At 43.4% G+C, this 19,884-nt stretch overlaps 1 protein-coding gene across 1 annotated transcript in view; it reads left to right on the top strand.

The window, feature by feature from the left end:
- Positions 1-19,884, top strand: part of PCSK7 (proprotein convertase subtilisin/kexin type 7) — a 31,518-nt gene that overhangs the window by 4,656 nt on the left and 6,978 nt on the right. The window contains exons 5-11 of the mRNA XM_072155720.1: positions 52-142; positions 242-296; positions 762-900; positions 1,000-1,100; positions 2,602-2,769; positions 3,496-3,603; positions 4,924-5,026. Coding sequence (XP_072011821.1) covers positions 52-142; positions 242-296; positions 762-900; positions 1,000-1,100; positions 2,602-2,769; positions 3,496-3,603; positions 4,924-5,026 — 765 coding nt within the window. The remainder of the gene's footprint in view (positions 1-51; positions 143-241; positions 297-761; positions 901-999; positions 1,101-2,601; positions 2,770-3,495; positions 3,604-4,923; positions 5,027-19,884) is intronic.

The following is a 19,884-nucleotide window of genomic DNA, read 5'->3' on the forward strand; positions in this document are numbered from 1 at the left end:
ATGACCCTTGTATCCAGATTTATGTTGCTTATGTGATTTTTTCTCTTTCAGGGATCAGAGTTCTGGACGGGCCGCTCACAGACAGCATGGAGGCTATTGCCTTCAACAAACACTACCAGATTAATGACATCTACAGCTGCAGGTATATGCATAAAGTTCACTGTGTAGTGAAATGTTGAGCAATCAGGATAAAATACACATAAATGACTCTGCGGGCTCTGACTGTGTTGTCTTTTCATAGTTGGGGTCCTGATGATGACGGGAAGACTGTCGATGGACCTCACCAGCTGGGAAAGGTAGCAACTATACAAGATGTATCAGTCATTCTGTTTACAAGAGATTTGTATATCTGTGATGAACTTGTAGGTGTCGTGTCCAGCTGCTCGGTGCAAATAGCCTCTTCAATAATGGCTGTTGTTAACTGTGTCACAAGCAGGATATCCTAAGGCATTCTGATGAAGCACTTGCAGGGGTTGTCCAGTATTTTATATTGATGTCGTCTCCATATACACGGATGTCTCTAAAGCACATTTAGGTGTGATGATCAGGTGTGCACATACTTTTGGCCATATAGTGTAAATTTTGGCAATATTGGTCCCTAATTGCTGATGGTTTTTTTTTTTTTTTTTATATATAATTATAATTTCTAATCTGAAAGCCCCAACGCAGGTATGACTGGTGTCTGAAGTTTGATGTGTACATTAGATACAGATCATATTTGACTGTTGCTTAGTAAGCTTTGTGTCTTACTTGACCTTTAGGCTGCTCTTCAGCATGGAGTGATTGCTGGACGGAAAGGATTTGGGAGTATTTTTGTTGTTGCCAGCGGTAATGGAGGCCAGTACGATGATAACTGTAATTATGATGGCTATGCCAACTCCATCTACACTGTCACCATAGGTAAGTGCACTTCAACCCATAGCACTTGTGTATTTGCACACAAACTTCAGCATCTTACAGGTCTGGCAATGTAGATGATGCCAATTTGTGCTTCCTAAGGTGCAGTTAATGAAGCTGGTGAAATGCCTTTCTATGCAGAAGAATGCGCCTCAATGTTGGCCGTCACCTTCAGCAGCGGGGACAAACAGATGAGAAGTATCGTAAGTTTTTCAGGATTTTATTTCCAGCACCAAGACTGTTCTCAGTAGTATGGCTAGTATTTTACAGGACGTGAGCATTCCAAGTTCCTTATTGTAGCTTGTAAATGTGTTGTTTTTTTTTTTTTGTTTGTTTTTTTTTAATTTATCTCTTTGCACCATAACTAGTTTACATACTTCCCACATACCATAACACATGGGTTTAAAGGAAACCTACCGTTTGAATTGATGCATTATGAAGCAAACATACCTTGAGAATGCTGTAGCTACACTGATGCAGGATTATATGTTGGTTAATCCCTGAGCTGAGTGGTTTTGCTGAAAAACAATTATAACATTCAGGACCTTGGAAAGCTGGGTTGCATGATTGCACTATTTACACAGAGCTTGTGTTGCACACCGGGCTTAGACCAGACAGGACTAATCGACCTGAGCTGGATCACTCATACACGCCAGCTGGGGGATGGTTCAGCAATTTATTATTCTGCCTTCAAGCACAACCCAGGGATAACATCATCCTGTGAATAACTAATGTGCTAGGAGGAGCGCTGAGCCTAGCCACAGAAGCGAGACCGCTTAATTATCATAATTTTAGAATTGTTTTATCAGCAAAACCACTCAGCATTGGGATTAACCAATATATGATGCTGCATCAGTGTAGCTACAGCATTCTCAAGGTATGTTTTGGTTCATAATGCATCAAATCAAATGGTAGATTTCCTTTAATGTAAAACTATTGTGAAGGATGTGTGAGGATATATAGACCTGTTAAAATATATAGCTAGTTACTTCTACCACTTGGGTAGGAGTGATTTGAACTAAGTACACTTACAGGGTGGGCCTTTTCTTCTTCATTCAGGAACTTATCTTCATTTAGTCCTGAAACACCTTTATAAAGATTACAAAAAATAAAAAGACTTTGTAGAATGTGCTAATTGACGCCGGGCGCTCTTGTGGACGTCACACAGGATGCCCAGCGCTCCTCCAGTTTCTAATTGTGCACACCTGCAGCGTGCGCTATTGCACCCACCCGCACCTCTCCCTCTGTTCGAGAGGCGGTTAAGTCACCCGGGTTTTGTTATGGCAAACTGAGAACCTGACCATGCATGCACACGTAAAAAAAAATAGGACATGTTTCATAATTTTGGTCACCTTTACTATGCAGACTGGATGGTCTTCTTCATCTCAATGGGATAGAGGGGAGATTTCACAAAAGCTGCTGGTAGAAGCCTTCTCCACAGGACAAAGGGGAAATGTTTCATAGCTGGGGTCCAATTTGTTCAGTCCAGTGATTCAAGAAACTGCAAATTCCATTATTTGCTTGAACTACACTTGTCACCACCACTCCGTAGAATGGTTTCCAGTGATCTCTGATCTATCTATTGAACATTCATGTCTTAAGGGTTTGCAATATTTAACCCAGATGGGAATGCCTCTTTTGCTCTTGGTGCTGTAAGTGTGGGCAGGTTGACGTAGAAGTTTCTTTTGTTTTTTTTAAAAAAAGGTAACATCAGACTGGGATCTGCAGAAGGGAACTGGTTGCACAGAAGGCCATACGGGAACCTCTGCTGCCGCTCCAATAGCTGCTGGGATGGTAGCACTGATGCTTCAGGTCCGGCCATGTCTGACGTGGAGGGATGTCCAGCATATCATAGTCTTCACGGCTACAAAAGTACAGTACCATTTGGATTAAAATAGTTATTATTGCATAATATATACGTAATAATTGTCTATTGGTTTACTGCCTATCACATATGTTTGTGTGTGTTAGAGAGAGAGAGAAAATATATATATCATTTGACCAGTAAGCTTTGATAATTGGATGAGTAGAGACTGATATCTACATACAATACATGCCAAAATATCCCACAATATAACTACTTGTTACTGTAACATGTTTGTGTGTGGCCCTTTCTGACCGTACCTGTAGTGTCGTTATGAATCTGACCTGTGTAGATATTTTTGTAAGTGATGGAGGTAGCTCATTTTACTTAGAACCTTTTGGGTTTTTTTTTTCTGTAAAAGCTGTTGCTCGATTTCATAATTGCCCTGTCCTGGTACATGGGCTATGCACAAATTAGTATTATTAAAGGAGTTTGTCATAAATGTAGAAGATCCGTATACTCCTAAAACCAGCACCATTGTAACTGAATAGAAGATTGGGTTGTTTTGTAACCACTTCTTTCCTCTATATACTAAAGCTACCTAGCATTTGATGAACTCTAAAACTGGAATAACAGAGTTTCTATTTGGCCTGTTAGTCCCATTATCACTGAGTGCCCCAGACATAATCGTAATATTTTTGTTTTGGGCAGATTGAGGTCAACATTGTGCCATTAGCAAAATGCTCCAACGTTATTTTGGTTAATGGCCCTTTCCAATGCTTTTGTATGTGCAGTATGAAGACCATCAAGCTGCCTGGAAAACTAATGGAGCAGGATTCAATCACAGTCATCAGCATGGATTTGGCCTGTTAAATGCCTGGCGCCTGACCAACGCTGCCAAGGTAATGTAACCATGATGGGTTGCACATAATTGTGTAAGTAATACCAGTTTTTCTTAGTGATGCAGTGTTAGGTTAAATGTGCACGTTCGGCTGGAGAGGCAGAGGGATGAACACTGCTCACATCTCCATAGAGATGCCCTGCCGTACTTGCTGGAAAAGAGAACAAAAATTCTTATATCTGAGCTCTTGTTGCCAGTACTGATCACATTTATGTTTTACCCAGTAACAAAGTACAAACTTTTCCTATCTTAAGTTGTAGTCTACTGTAGAGAGAACCTCAGACCTTTCCTGATGTTTATTTACTAACTTAAACTTATCAGGAGAGGTAGATAGATTTGGAAGGCACGACTGTAATGGGCAATTACCACGTTTGTACCAGGGTACCTACTGGTTAAAAATTTAAATGCTATATAAAAGATAACACCGCAACACTTATGGAGTCATGGCAAAAGCATCCTTTTTATTATACAGAAAATTCTTTAAAATTACTCAATAAAATACAAAAAGTTAAAAAAAAAATACATTTCCTAATAATTTAAAAAAAATTTTTTTTTGTATTTTATTGAGTAATTTTTAAGAATTTTCTGTATAATAAAAAGTATGTTTTTGCCATGACTCCAAGTGTTGCGGTGTTATCTTTTATATATCAGGAGAGTTGACAGATCACTTGTAACAATGGACCTTTGTCCTACATAAATATTGTCATCGCAGCCATGATTATGTGGAATAGCGGAGCTGATTAAAGGGGTTGTCCTCTTTCAGCAAATATTTAATTTTGCTTGTGTGAAATGTCGAAATTGATGGCATTAAAATAAGGGTGTTCTGTATAAAAGTGGTTGTCCAATTTCAGCAAATTGATATTTGTGTCATAAAAAGTTTTACTTTCTGTATCAATTCCTCACATTTTTTGTATCTCTGCATGTTGTCATTCTAATGGAAGCTTCATTGTTTACTTACTGTTGATTAAGAAAACACTCCACGGTCATGTGATGTCACACAGGAGCATGGCTCATTATATCACACAGCTCTGATCACTGTACTTGACGTCACACGCCTCGTTATATCACATGATCAGGGACTGATTTTTATCCATGGGGGGGGGGGGGGGTTGGTTGAGCTTCCTATAGAATGACAGCAAGCAGAGATCTCCTCAAACCTGAGGAATTGGTACAGAAAGTATATTGGAAAATTGTAAAACTTTTCATTACACAAATATCAATTATTTTCTGTAAGTGGACGAACCCTTTAAACACAAACCTCATTTCGAAGTCAATCAATTTCTACATTACAGTAAATCCTATTTTCTCTCCCCATTTTTAGGTGTGGGAGTCCGTCCCTTATTTAGCCTCTTATGTGAGCCCTGTGCTAAAAGAGAACAAGAATATTCCTCTGGTTCCCCATGTGCTGGAATTGAGTTGGAACGGTACGTTCAGGAGCAACATGACTTGGGTTTTGTATGACTTATTTAAAGTTGTTCATAGCATGTTAAATCTGTGTAAGAAGGAATCCAAATCTTTTACTATGTGGCATTTAAAAGGAGCACTTTTGCTACTAATTACCTATCCCTAGGGTAGGTCTATAGTAGTAGTAGTAGTAATAATTCTTTATATAGCGCCTACAGATTACGCAGTACTGTACAAAGCATGCCAATTTGGTCCTAGTTGATTAATGGGGTGCATTTACAACTACAGGAAATCTACCATTAACCCCATAGCGCAATAAGACGTACCTGTACGTTTTATTGCGCATGGGGTAGTATGAAGAGGGTTCACAGGCTGAGCCCTCTTCATACACGCCGGGTGCTTGCTTCACAATGAAGCAAGCACCCGTCGCTAACACCCGCGATCGGTGCTTGTACCGATCGCGGGTGTTAACCCTTTCATTGCCGCCGGCAAAGCTGCCGGCGGCATTAACGAGCCGGCGGCGCGTGGGCGCCGCCATCTTGGCTCCGATCGCCGCTCCCCGTGACGTCATCGGGGAGCGGCGATCCGTTGCCATGACAGCCTCGGATCACACAGTGATCCGAGGCTATCATGTTTTAGGCCATCTATTACAATGTGCGATCTGCACATTGTAATAGATGGTGTGCAAAATCCCTATATACTGCCATACTGTAGTATGGCAGTATATGGTAGGATCAATCAGACAACCTAGGGTTAAAGTACCCTAGGGAATCTGAAAAATAGTAAAAAATTTTAATAAAAAAAAATTAAAAATAAAAAATTATATTAAAAAAACCTAAAAATTCAAATCACCCCCCTTTCCCTAGAACTGATATAAATATAAATAAACAGTAAAAATCATAAACACATTAGGTATCAGCGTGTCCGAAAATGCCCGATCTATCAAAATATAACAATGTTTTTTTACTGCGTTTAACCCCGTAACGGAAAATAGTGCCCAAAGTCGCAAATGCCATTTTTTTGCCATTTTGAAAAATATAAAAAAATCAATAAAAAGTGATCAAAAGGTCGTACAATTCTAAAAATAAAAGCATTGAAAACGTCATCAAAAGTCGCAAAAAATGACACCACCCACAGCTCCATACACCAAAGTATGAAAAAGTTATTAGCGCAAGAAGACGGCAAAATGAAGAATTTTTTTTTTGTACAGGAGGTTTTAATTTTTGTAAATGTATGAAAACATTATACAATCTATACAAATTTGGTATCCATGTGATCGTATTGACCCAATGAATAAATTAGACATGTCATTTGGAGCGCACAGTGAAAGACGTAAAATCCACGCCCACAAGAAAACGGCGCAAATGCGTTTTTTCACCATTTTCACTGCATTCAGAATTTTTTTCCAGCTTCCCAGTATATGGCATAGACAATTAAATGCCATCACTATGAAGTGCAATTTGTTACGCAGAAAACAAGCCATCACACAGCTCTCTACATGGAAAAATAAAAAAGTTTTAGATTTTTGAAGGTGGGGTGTGAAAAATAAAGACGCAAAAACGAAAAAGGGCCTGGTCCTTAAGGGGTTAAAATCCAGCATGACACTTTCTCACAGATCCAGGCACTGTGACTGACTGACTGTGGTTATCTTCTCAAATGTGTTATCCATTGCCTCCTTCCTTCTAAAATCAACTTAAAAGTTTTGCTAATGAGCCACAAAGGCTCCTGGCGGTGTTAAGTGTCCGTCCATGCTGCAACTTCACAGGCAAGTGCACCTTGCACAGTGTGGGGGCCTGTGAAGCTACAGCAAAGAGGCTCTCTAGAAACACCCCCATGAGCCCTTCAGGTTCCTTAGCATAATTTTAAAAGTTGATTTTTAGAAGGAAGGTGGCCAAGGATAACAAATATAAGAAGATTACCACAGTCACAGTGCCTGGATCTATGAGTTGGTGTTCCTGATTTATCATTCTGGATTTTGATTATAGATTTCCTTTTTAATTGTGTGTGGCACCATCTATAGATTAAGAAATTCTGCAGTTTTCTCTCGGACTATTATTAGGTTTAGTGGTCTTGGACTAAGATATCACTTATCAGCAGTTGTCATTATTATCACAGGCACGACTGATATGACAGCTTTCACTTATGTAGAAAGTGGGGAAAATGTGGTTTCCAGCGTGGCTTTAAATCAGTAACTCTTAATAAAGAATATTTAAAAGCGGGTACAACTGGTAAGAGTAAGTCGCCCTTATACATCCCCACAATGCCTCTGTGAAAGGGTCTATCCGGCTGCAAATTTGCTTCTGGATATATACGTCCCCATAAACGCCTATGGTGCCCGGTGGAGGTACAGTGATTACACATGTGTGGTGCTGTTCTGTGCATGGGGAAAGGGATAGCGCATGCTCTTTCACCCCATGTTTACAGCCGTGCACTGTGCTTTGCTATGGAGAGGGGTGAGCAGCGCTTTGCCATATGCTCACCTTGGCTACAACCAGGTAAGCATACGTAAATGTTAACGTAACCTTACTCATAGTGGGTGCACAGGTCACAGAGCATGCCCACAACACTCTTCCATTGATCATCTTCAGACACTGTGGTTTATAAAGCTTATGTGGGAACTTGGTTGATGGCAGCTCGGGCAAAATGGCTAAGTCCATCCCCATGGACAGGATATTGAATAAAATTCTACAATCAAATCAAAACTTCCAATGTACTTCCACACTTCTCGGTAGGGGGCGCTGTAACCTTTCCAGTTCTGTGTGATCCATAAAACCACTTTCCCTTTTTTTTTTTTTTTTTTTTTTTTTTTTTTTTCCCTCGCGCTGCAGAGATCCAAATAAAACTTTCTAAACTGCCAATGAAAAGTCATTTATCAGGAAGATCCTCTGCTAATAATCTGACGTGTAAACATCTTGTCAATAGAGTGTCTGACATGAATAGAAGGCCGCTAGAAGCTTGGGCTATGTTCCCACATAAACTAAATCTTTATATTGCAGAGAATCTGCACTTTTTTTTTTACTGTAGCAGCAGAGGAGGGAAGAATTATGAAATGTCCTTCTACAAGTTGCATTAAAAGATGCACAAAAACTGACTTGAAATATGGTTCTTAAACCATATCTAGCATTTCAACAAACTTTGTACATGAGTACTCATTTTCTGGCTCTCTATGTTATGTGTAGTCTACCTATCTCTGTTTATGGGGGGAAACCTAATTCCTCCCCTCTCCAGCAGGACAGTAAAAAAATGCTCTGTATTCCTGGATTGTAGCTGGACACCACAGACTGTGTCATACATATTTTTCACAGCTCCATAGACTTCTAAGGGAAAGCAGAGCCGCATATGCAGCCGCAGGACCACAGGGTGTGGTTCATTTGTCTGTTTGTTTGCTTTTTGTTAGTTTTTTTTTTTCTTCCCCTCCAGGCAGCAGGGTTAGACATGGGGCTGAGAAATCCTCAGCTCTATGTATGATCCCATAACAATACATGGAGCTCTAAGACAGCCACAAAACTCAATAATCCAGGCACTGTGACTGTGGTAATCTTATTTGTTATCCATGACCCCCTTCCTTCTTAAATCAACTTTTACAATGTTATTGAGTCTCCTGGGTGTGTTACCAGAGCTCCTCCATGCTTTGAAGTTTCCCCCTCCCACTGTGTATCCTGGAACTTCACAACTGCAGTGAAGTTACATCAGGCAGAGGAAGGGGGAAATGGCTTGTGAAGCTGCAACATGGAGGGGGCTCTCTACTAATGCCACCAGGAGCCTTTCGGGCTCTTTAGAAAATGATTTTAGAAGGAAGGAGGCCATGGATAATAAATATAAGAAGATTACCGCAGTCACGGTGCCTGGATCTATGAGTAGGTGTCCCTAGTTTATCATGATGGATTTTGATGGTAGATTTCCTTTAAAGGGATTATAAGACTGGATTTATAAATTTCCTGAAGAAGAAATGCCACTCCGTGTGCTTTGTCTTATTAATACTCGTCCAAATTCATGGGAATGGAGCTGATTTACTATACCCAGATCAAGCCACAGAACACATGAGAATAAATCCGGACAGTGATGTGTGCTTTCTATCAGTATAGGATGGGGATGTAATTTGTGGGATAGCCCCTTTAATAGTGTGATGAGATGCCCTGCAATGGAGTCCCCAGTACTCGGGCATTTTGTTGTATACCACATATGGGAAACGGTCGCTGGGAATTGAGATGCTGAGGGAACATCAGATAAGGGTTTTCCGTCTTGTCTTGGCATTGTATCCCATTTCCTAATTAAATACCTGATAAAAGAAAAAAAAGTGGCTTTGCTGAAATTTAAAAGTTAATTAGAATAAGAGGTGGGAAGATAATTTCTTTCCAACACTTGAAGGGGCTTTCTAGGAATTTTGAACCGCAGGGGGTAAGAGAAAATAATAAATTGTAAATTGTTCTCCTGGCTATATATTATTATTCTTCTGTTGTGCGGCCCTGGGCAAAACTAAAAATGGGGCCCCAAAATAAAACTATTTTATGAACAGTTACAGTCAGCGATGGCTCCTTTGGCACTGCACAATAATAACACTTTTTGCCTTGGCATACTACAGCTTGTAACTACAATGTGTAATACGGGGACTGTAGGAGAATTTTTAGAAGACAGATGATGGGAAGATGTTGATAGAAGATCAATATGAAAGATGATATAGATTTATAGTTGCCGAAATATAAAGTAGATTATACATAGATGGTAAGATGGATGGATACAGTAGAAGAGAAAGAGTCGATCGATTGAAAGAGGATATAAAGATAAAAAGCGAGAAAATTTGGCTAGACTAGATAGATAGGAAAAAGACAGAGCTGGATTAAACCAAAGCGTATTAAAGGAGCAATCATTGTCTGCCCTTAAAAGTCCATATGCAGGGGGTCCTATAGGAAAGGAGACCCTGGGCAAGTGCCCAGTTTTCTGGCCCTCCGCACAGAGTATGGAAATATGTAATTATAGAATATACACTCACCGGCCACTTTATTAGGTACACCTGCCCAACTGCTCGTTAACACTTAATTTCTAATCAGCCAATCACATGGCGGCAACTTAGTGCATTTAGGCATGTAGACATGGTCAAGACAATGGAGAATGGGCAGACTGATAGAAAGGCAACAGTGACTCAAATCGCCACCCGTTACAACCAAGGTAGGCAGAAGAGCATCTCTGAACGCACAGTACATCGAACTTTGAGGCAGATGGGCTACAGCAGCAGAAGACCACACCGGGTGCCACTCCTTTCAGCTAAGAACAGGAAACTGAGGCTACAATTTGCACAAGCTCATCGGAATTGGACAGTCGAAGATTGGAAAAACGTTGCCTGGTCTGATGAGTCTCGTTTCTGCTGCGACATTCGGATGGTAGGGTCAGAATTTGGCGTCAACAACATGAAAGCATGGATCCATCCTGCCTTGTATCAACGGTTCAGGCTGGTGGTGGTGGTGTCATGGTGTGGGGAATATTTTCTTGGCACTCTTTGGGCCCCTTGGTACCAATTGAGCATCGTTGCAACGCCACAGCCTACCTGAGTATTATTGCTGACCATGTCCATCCCTTTATGACCACAATGTACCCTGTAACATCTGATGGCTACTTTCAGCAGGATAATGCGCCATGTCATAAAGCTGGAATCATCTCAGACTGGTTTCTTGAACATGACAATGAGGTCACTGTACTCAAATGGCCTCCACAGTCACCAGATCTCAATCCAATAGAGCATCTTTGGGATGTGGTGGAACGGGAGATTCGCATCATGGATGTGCAGCCGACAAATCTGCGGCAACTGTGTGATGCCATCATGTCAATATGGACCAAAATCTCTGAGGAGCTTCCAGCACCTTGTTGAATCTATGCCACGAAGAATTGAGGCAGTTCTGAAGGCAAAAGGGGGTCCAACCCGTTACTAGCATGGTGTACCTAATAAAGTGGCCGGTGAGTGTATACCGTATATAGCAGAGTATAAGCCAAGGTACCTAATTTAACACAAAACTGGGAAAACCTACTCGGGCACATTCACTTAAAAATTCGGAAAATGCACGAAAAGTGCTATTCTCTGTGTATAATAATGCTGCATGTAGTGATTCCCCAAGATTGTGCGCCAGAAATCATGAATTTGTCATTTCCCTGCATGACTTCAGCAGCTTGGCGGCGCACACACTATGTTGTTAGCAAGCAGCTGACATCATGGTGTGTGCAACGAAGCGCGTAGGGACGCGAAGGTGGAGCCCAGAGCTTCAGAAGACAGAAGCACTAAAAAACTTTCTTTATGAATGAGTATATGTGCTATCCTGTTAAAATGTAATTCCTATTTCCCATAGAAGTTCAGATCACCTTGCCAGGTTTTCTCTCCAGGCAAGTCTGTGCATGACACGGCTCAGCTTCCTCATATTCTCCCTCAGGAATGAGGGAGGGGAAATGTTGAGAGATGTTGGCTGTGTGTCCTTGCTAAAGAAAATTCCTGAGGCGGGGGGAATGAGTGAGCTGATTCTTTTCAGCAAGTCACACTCGGGCAACATCTGTCAACTCCCTCATTTCCCATACCTCAGGATTACTCTTCAGCAAACGTTGGTGAAAACCTGATAAAATGTTCCCACAATTGGCCAACAAAGGTGATCTCCATCTTCTGTTGCTGTAAGCCAGAAGTCGACATTACTTTCTTTACAGCTGCCCCTGGTCTTCCCCAATATAGCGCTCCTTTCCCTCTAGTGGCATGCATTGGTGCATTATGTTCATACTGACCAGTAATAAAGGGATCACAGAGGCACATATTTGCATAGGCGGTAAAGGCTGTACAATCTTGGAGGGTGGGGGGCTGGGAACTAGCTATATCCAGGGAGCAGGGGCTGGCTCGGAACTAGCTATATACTGTGGGGCAGAGGGATGGCTGACTAGCTATATACTGGGGGGGGGGGCAGAGGGCTGGCTCGGAACTAGCTATATACTGGGAGGGGGGGGGCAGAGGGCTGGCTGGGAACTAGCTATATACTGGGAGGGGGGGCAGAGGGCTGGCTGGGAACTAGCTATATACTGGGGGGGCAGAGGGCTGGCTGGGAACTAGCTATATACTGGGGGGGGGCAGAGGGCTGGCTGGGAACTAGCTATATACTGGGGGGGCAGAGGGCTGGCTGGGAACTAGCTATATACTGGGGGGGGGCAGAGGGCTGGCTGGGAACTAGCTATATACTGGGGGGGGGGGCAGAGGGCTGGCTGGGAACTAGCTATATACTGTGGGGCAGAGGGATGGCTGACTAGCTATATACTGGGGGGGGGGGCAGAGGGCTGTCTGGGAACTAGCTATATACTGGGAGGGGGGGGGCAGAGGGCTGGCTGGGAACTAGCTATATACTGGGAGGGGGGGCAGAGGGCTGGCTGGGAACTAGCTATATACTGGGGGGGCAGAGGGCTGGCTGGGAACTAGCTATATACTGGGGGGGGGGCAGAGGGCTGGCTGGGAACTAGCTATATACTGGGGGGGCAGAGGGCTGGCTGGGAACTAGCTATATACTGGGGGGGGGCAGAGGGCTGGCTGGGAACTAGCTATATACTGGGGGGGGGGCAGAGGGCTGGCTGGGAACTAGCTATATACTGAGGGGGGGGGCAGAGGGCTGGCTGGGAACTAGCTATATACTGGGGGGGGCAGAGGGCTGGCTGGGGACTAGCTATATACTGGGGGGGGGGCAGAGGGCTGGCTGGGAACTAGCTATATACTGTGGGGGCAGAGGGATGGCTGACTAGCTATATACTGGGGGGGCCAGAGGGCTGGCTGGGAACTAGCTATATACTGGGGGGGCAGAGGGCTGGCTGGGAACTAGCTATATACTGGGGGGGGGGGGCAGAGGGCTGGCTGGGAACTAGCTATATACTGGGGGGGGGGGGGGCAGAGGGCTGGCTGGGAACTAGCTATATACTGGGGGAGGGGCAGAGGGCTGGCTGGGAACTAGCTATATACTGGGGGGGCAGAGGGATGGCTGACTAGCTATATACTGGGGGGGCAGAGGGCTGGCTCGGAACTAGCTATATACTGTGGGGGCAGAGGGATGGCTGACTAGCTATATACTAGGGGGGGGGGGCAGAGGGCTGGCTGGGAACTAGCTATATACTGGGGGGGGGGCAGAGGGCTGGCTGGGAACTAGCTATATACTGGGGGGGGGGCAGAGGGCTGGCTGGGAACTAGCTATATACTGGGGGGGCAGAGGGATGGCTGACTAGCTATATACTGGGGGGGCCAGAGGGCTGGCTGAGAACTAGCTATATACTGGGGGGGGGGGCAGAGGGCTGGCTGACTAGCTATATACTGGGGGGGCAGAGGGATGGCTGACTAGCTATATACTGGGGGGGGGGCAGAGGGCTGGCTGGGAACTAGCTATATACTGGGAGGGGGGGCAGAGGGCTGGCTGGGAACTAGCTATATACTGGGGGGGGCAGAGGGCTGGCTGGGAACTAGCTATATACTGAGGGGGGGGCAGAGGGCTGGCTGGGAACTAGCTATATACTGGGGGGGGCAGAGGGCTGGCTGGGGACTAGCTATATACTGGGGGGGGGGCAGAGGGCTGGCTGGGAACTAGCTATATACTGTGGGGGCAGAGGGATGGCTGACTAGCTATATACTGGGGGGGCCAGAGGGCTGGCTGGGAACTAGCTATATACTGGGGGGGGGGGGGCAGAGGGCTGGCTGGGAACTAGCTATATACTGGGGGAGGGGCAGAGGGCTGGCTGGGAACTAGCTATATACTGGGGGGGGGGGCAGAGGGCTGACTGGGAACTAGCTATATACTGGGGGGGCAGAGGGATGGCTGACTAGCTATATACTGGGGGGGCCAGAGGGCTGGCTGAGAACTAGCTATATACTGGGGGGGGGGGCAGAGGGCTGGCTGACTAGCTATATACTGGGGGGGCAGAGGGATGGCTGACTAGCTATATACTGGGGGGGGGGGCAGAGGGCTGGCTGGGAACTAGCTATATACTGGGGGGGCAGAGGGCTGGCTGGGAACTAGCTATATACTGGGGGGGGCAGAGGGCTGGCTGGGAACTAGCTATATATTGTGGGGGCAGAGGGATGGCTGACTAGCTATATACTGGGGGGGCAGAGGGCTGGCTGGGAACTAGCTATATACTGGGGGGGGGGGGGCAGAGGGCTGGCTGGGAACTAGCTATATACTGGGGGGGCTGTGACAATGCATTTTTCACCATGGACTTATACTCAATAAGCCTATAGTCAATAGGTTTTCCAAATGTGTGTTTTGTTTTTTTTTTTGTAAAATTCTTGGTGCCTCGCCTTATATTCAGATCGGCTTATACTCAATATATACTTGTATTTACAAATACTTATAAAGGGCTCTAGGGCAAGGGAATAATAAATTTAAAAAAATGCAGACACATGTAATGCGCGCGCACACACACACTTAATTTTTGAAGCTGTAAAAAAACTGATGCTATACAGTCCCCAGTTATGTACATGACAAAAGACTGACTGGTTACCATACAGACTCGGCTTCAACTGAAACAAGATTGTGGATGTAAAACAGACCTGGCTATTGCTCGGGGTTTCTCCTCTCAATGTTATAGTTGTGAAAACTTTAGCCACAAAGCGGTGACTTTTTCCGCGAATTGTGGCTGTGGATTTCAAAATGTCAGCACAGTGTTTGTAGTGTAATCTTTTAATTTCTGTAGCCCAAGGGTTTGTTTAGGGTGTGTCTTTTATTCTTCCTTAAAGGGGTATTCCCAGTTTCTTAGATGTATTCAGGATAACAAAATAACACATTGACTAATTCCCTGTTGTGAACAAAAATGCAATATTTCACAAATATAAGTCCAACCTGTCTCTATCAGTCCTGCTGTACACAATCTCAGTTGCCCCTAGACACGACCCTGTAACTTCTGGCTTGTAATCGGGCGGTGGCCATCTTGGATTCCTTTGTGACTGCTGTGAAGCTGAAATTTCAGTCTCTTTCGGCTCTGTGCCTCTAGCCCCGCCCCCCTGCAGTCCAGGGCGGAGTTCAGACACTCATCACTTCCTGCCAGCTAACATATCGCGAGCAGATAGACGTTGCAAACTACAAGGAGAGAAGTGAAGGGGGAGGCAGGCACATTTCTGTGAGAACAGAGATGTAGCAGAGCTGACCGTGTAAAAGTCTGTCAGCCTCTCTCCATCATGCCTCTCTCCAACAGGCATCATGCATCTTATCATCTCTGTCTGTGTCAGTGTATTAGTACAATGTCAGTAGCCAGATCAGTGTATATACACCTGTACCCTGATAATGTAACCACATTGTCACCCCACAGAACTAATGGATCATAATGTGTCTGCTTAGCGAGTCCCCGCCCACACCCTGGAATATGACACTGACCATCACTGAGTGGTTAAGTAAGGGGTTAAAATGATCTTTATTGTGTAAACATAACTGGGGGATTGAGATTTGAGAAAACTCCTGTAATGCAAATGTTTAATGTTTGAATTCAGCTGCGCGGGGCGAGAGTATAAACTTTAGATTTATGACCCATCCAGCCATCATAAAATAGCAGTCATTTCCTAAATTGACCATGTTGCTAAAAGTTGCTGAATATAATGTATTGCACTAATGAAACTTTCCAGACTTTGCTTGTAATCCTTTTATTTGACTGCAGGATTTGGCTGGAGTCCTGGGTTGGTGTTTTTTTTTTTTTTTTTTTGGTTGCCTTTTATTTGTGGATTTGGATTCACTCAATCCAGATGGTAGACTGTGCAGACTAGTTCTGTATAGCATCTTCACACCTACCAGAAAATAGTCTGTGTCTGTTCAGAAATGAATGGGATTTTCACCTTCTTATTCACTTTTTTGGGCTTATTTGCTGAAAAAAAATGTAAAAAAAATCAGATGTCCGGTGTATTCTAGGTACAGCATGCAGGTCTCAAAGGGGTTGTCCAGAGGTTAAAAAACATGGCTGCTTTCTGTATCCCTGAAATAATCTGTATATACTAGAGTATATGCAGAGTCTTTCAGCACAAAAAAATGTATACTCATGTTAACTTGTACTCGAGTCTTTAAAAAAAATTAACTTTGTATTCACCTTTCTGACTCCGGCCCGTGGGTCCTCTTCTTGCTTCCGGTGCTCCATCTCCATTTTCTGGTGCTTGAGCGATGCCAATATAAGTGGCGGCAGCACATGGGGACCAAAGACGGAGCATCAGTAGAAAGAAGATGACCTATAGGGGGCGTCGGAAAGGTGAAAACAGGCAGTCCCTGGGTTACGTACAGTATAGGTTCTGTAGTTTTTGTTCTTAAGATGAGTTTGTATGTAAATTGGAACTGTATACTTTGTAACACCGGAGGTCCTCTTCTGTCCATCGATATTCTGCTTCCTCTCTCCGTGCGGTGCCATCGTTCGAGCTGTGACGTCAGCTTAGATGGTGGTGCGCACACTAGAATGTCAGCAAGCCGCTAACATCACAGCTCGCGCGACAGCACCGCACGGAGAGAGGGAGTCGGAACATCGAAGGACCTCCCAGGGGGACGTCGAGTATAAGCAGAGAAAAAAAAATGTGCTGAAAAATTCTGCTTATACGGTATTTTTATAATTGTAACCCCAACCAAATTATTTTTTTTGGTCTGGATTTTAAAAATGTTGGGTTGTCATAAGAACCAGGATTAACACTAAAGCTTCATTACAGTCACCTGTGATAACTGTTATAGCTGTTTATTGTAGCCTGGGACTAAAGTACAGCTTATTACCCATTACCAGAGGTCCGTTTGTAACTAGGGTCGTCTGTAAGTCAGGTGTTTTTAACCCTTTAAGGACGCAGGGTTTTTCGGCTCATTTCTCGCTCTCCAACTTCAAAAATCCATAACTTTTTCATTTTTACGTGTACAGACCTGTGTGAGGGCTTATTTTGTACGTAACAAATTTTACTTTCCCGTAATGTTATTTATTTTAACATGCCTTGTACTGCGAAGCTGAAAAAAAATTCCAAATGTGGAAAAATTGAAAAAAAACTGCACGTGCGTCACGTTCTTGTGGGCTCAGTTTTTACGACTTTCACTCTTCGCTCCAAATAACACGCCTACTTTATTCTTTGGTTCGGTGCGATCGCGGTGATACCAAATTTATACAGGTTTTATTGTGTTTTAATACATTTTCAAAAATTAAACGAATGTGTACAAAAAAGAAAAAAAAATTTTGCCATCTTCTGACGTTAATAACTTTTTCAAACTTTGGCGCACGGAGATGTGTGAGGGGTTATTTTTTTTGCAAAATGAGGCGACGTTTTCATTGCTACCATTTTGAGGTCTGTGCAACATTTTGATCATTTTTTATTTCATTTTTTATGTTATGTAAAAAGGTGTAAAAGTCGCATTTCGGACATTTGGGTGCCATTTCCAGCCTCGGAGGTCACCGCCGCCCGTAACCGGTTTTTATATTTTGATTGGGCATTTTGGGACGCGGCGATACCTAATGTGTTTGTGATTTTTACTGTTTATTATGTTTTATATCCGTTCTAGGGAAAGGGGGGTGATTTGAACTTTTAATATTTTATTAATTTTTTTTATTTTTTAAACTTTTTTTTTTTTTTCTTTTTCCACTATTTTTTAGACCATCTAGGGTACATTAACCCTAGATGGTCAGATCGCTCCTACCATATACTGCAATACTTCTGTATTGCAATATATGGCATTTTTGCTGAGTGAGTAGCACATCTGCCTTGCAGCACTGAGGTCCTGGGTTCGAATCCCACCCAGGTCAACATCTGCAAAGAGTTTGTATGTTCTCTCTGTGTTTGCGTGGGTTTCCTCCGGGTACTCCGGTTTCCTCCCACACTTCAAAAACATACTGTTAGGTTGTTTAGATTGTGAGCCCCATGGGGACAGGGACCAATTTGACATGCTTGTGCAGCGCTGCGTAACCTGTGTGCGCTATATAAATAAAGAATTATTATTATTATTATTATTATTTTTGCAGGTCATACATTACAATGAGCCATTGGCTCATTGTAACGAACCTGCATAAGCCATGTAGCCTTGTGTCAAAAGAAGATCCGAGGCTACCATGGTAACCGATCTGGCTTATACACAAGTATATAGGGTAATTTGAAATAAGGAAGAAAAGCGGATGTGCAAACCATTAATTTATTATTTCATCAAAATACAGATTAAAAACATCTAAAAACCCCAATGTAGGGGATGAGAACATGCTGGTCTCTCCTCACAAAGATATACCCCACGTATATAGTACAGATAGATCACAAGGCTGTTTAGAATAATGTATATGCACAAACTACACAAAAATTAATAGTATCCAAAATTGATATCCATAAATGCCTAATAAAGTGCAATGTGCTATAGCTACAAAAATCGATGAACCACTAAAACTCTATAATATATAATGCAAATACAATGTCTTAAGAAATAAATAATGATAAAGAATTAGCGTGTTACAAATAGAGTGTAGAAAGTACCACAACAATACATAAATGCAGAGGATGATGACAACCTATAAATAAAGTGCCAAGTGCAAAAAAGTAGCAGCCAAGTGTGTAAACAGCGAGTCCGACAGTATATAGGGTATTATTATTTTGGTGACCCATTCCCTTAAAGGGCACCTACCACCACAAATCTACCTATAAAGGTAGATTGGGTGGTAGGTGGATCAATGGGACGTGAGGATAGCCCTTTTAAGGGCTAATCCTCACGTCCCTGCACTTTTTTAATAACTTTAATTTGGTATTTATTCAAATTTACTTATGCGGCTACCGGGGCGTGGAGTAGCCGCATATGAGATTACACGAGGCGGCTACTCCACGCCCCGGTAGCCATTTTACCCCTCCTACTCACCCATCTTCGGCGCGCGCCCTCGTCCGGCGATCCTGCCGTCTGCGCATGCGCAGAAGAGCAGGCCCGCGCCTGCGCGGTCACAACTCCGAAACAGGCGCGGGCCTGCTCTTCTACGCATGCGCAGACGGCAGGATCGCCGGACGAGGGCGCGCAGCTACACGGAGCTGCGCGCCGAAGATGGGTGAGTAGGAGTGGTAAAATGGCTACCGGGGCGTGGAGTAGCCGCCTCGTGTAATCTCATATGCGGCTACTCCACGCCCCGGTAGCCGCATAAGTAAATTTGAATAAATACCAAATTAAAGTTATTAAAAAAGTGCAGGGACGTGAGGATTAGCCCTTAAAAGGGCTATCCTCACGTCCCATTGATCCACCTACCACCCAATCTACCTTTTATAGGTAGATTTGTGGTGGTAGGTTCCCTTTAAAATCTCAGTTTTCTCTAATCAGTGATGGACTGGGAACCAGAAGATCTTTCAGTGGGCCCACTTTGTATCTTAATATTGGACCACAGAAGTACGGTAGAAGAAACTCTAATTAAAGAGACCAGAAAGGTCTGTTTGCCAGAAGGCTGATGTGTGGACCCCCAGAACTATCTTATCTAGAGGGTCCAAGGAACCCTATTCGGACAATGAGTTTCTTAATTGGACGATTCCTCCTGCTCTGTAGAGATCACTACTGTGCAGACCTCTTATTATCTTAACAAGCCAATGTGTCCTGGTTAGTCCTGCAGGTTACAATGGTAAACATGGCTGCTGTAAAGCAAACCTCTAAATGCTGTGAGCAGCGCTCGGCCATCAAATTAATGTACATGGTGTTAAAAATTGATTGAAAAAAATGTATTCGTATCTTGTATTCTGTTAAAGGAAAAGTATAGGGGATCAATTCCCTTTAAAGAGACTGTTACGCAAATTTAATCTACAACGTGGACAATTATGTCGCTCTGCATAGTAACGCCAATTCATCTCAAGGCGCTCAGTATTTGGGTGAGAGGAAAGGACAATGCAGGTAATGAAGTCCCACGATGATTTTGGCATCCACCTTGCATGACGATCCAA

The sequence above is a fragment of the Engystomops pustulosus genome, chromosome 6 (genome assembly GCF_040894005.1).
Source record: "Engystomops pustulosus chromosome 6, aEngPut4.maternal, whole genome shotgun sequence".
Taxonomy (NCBI): domain Eukaryota; kingdom Metazoa; phylum Chordata; class Amphibia; order Anura; family Leptodactylidae; genus Engystomops; species Engystomops pustulosus.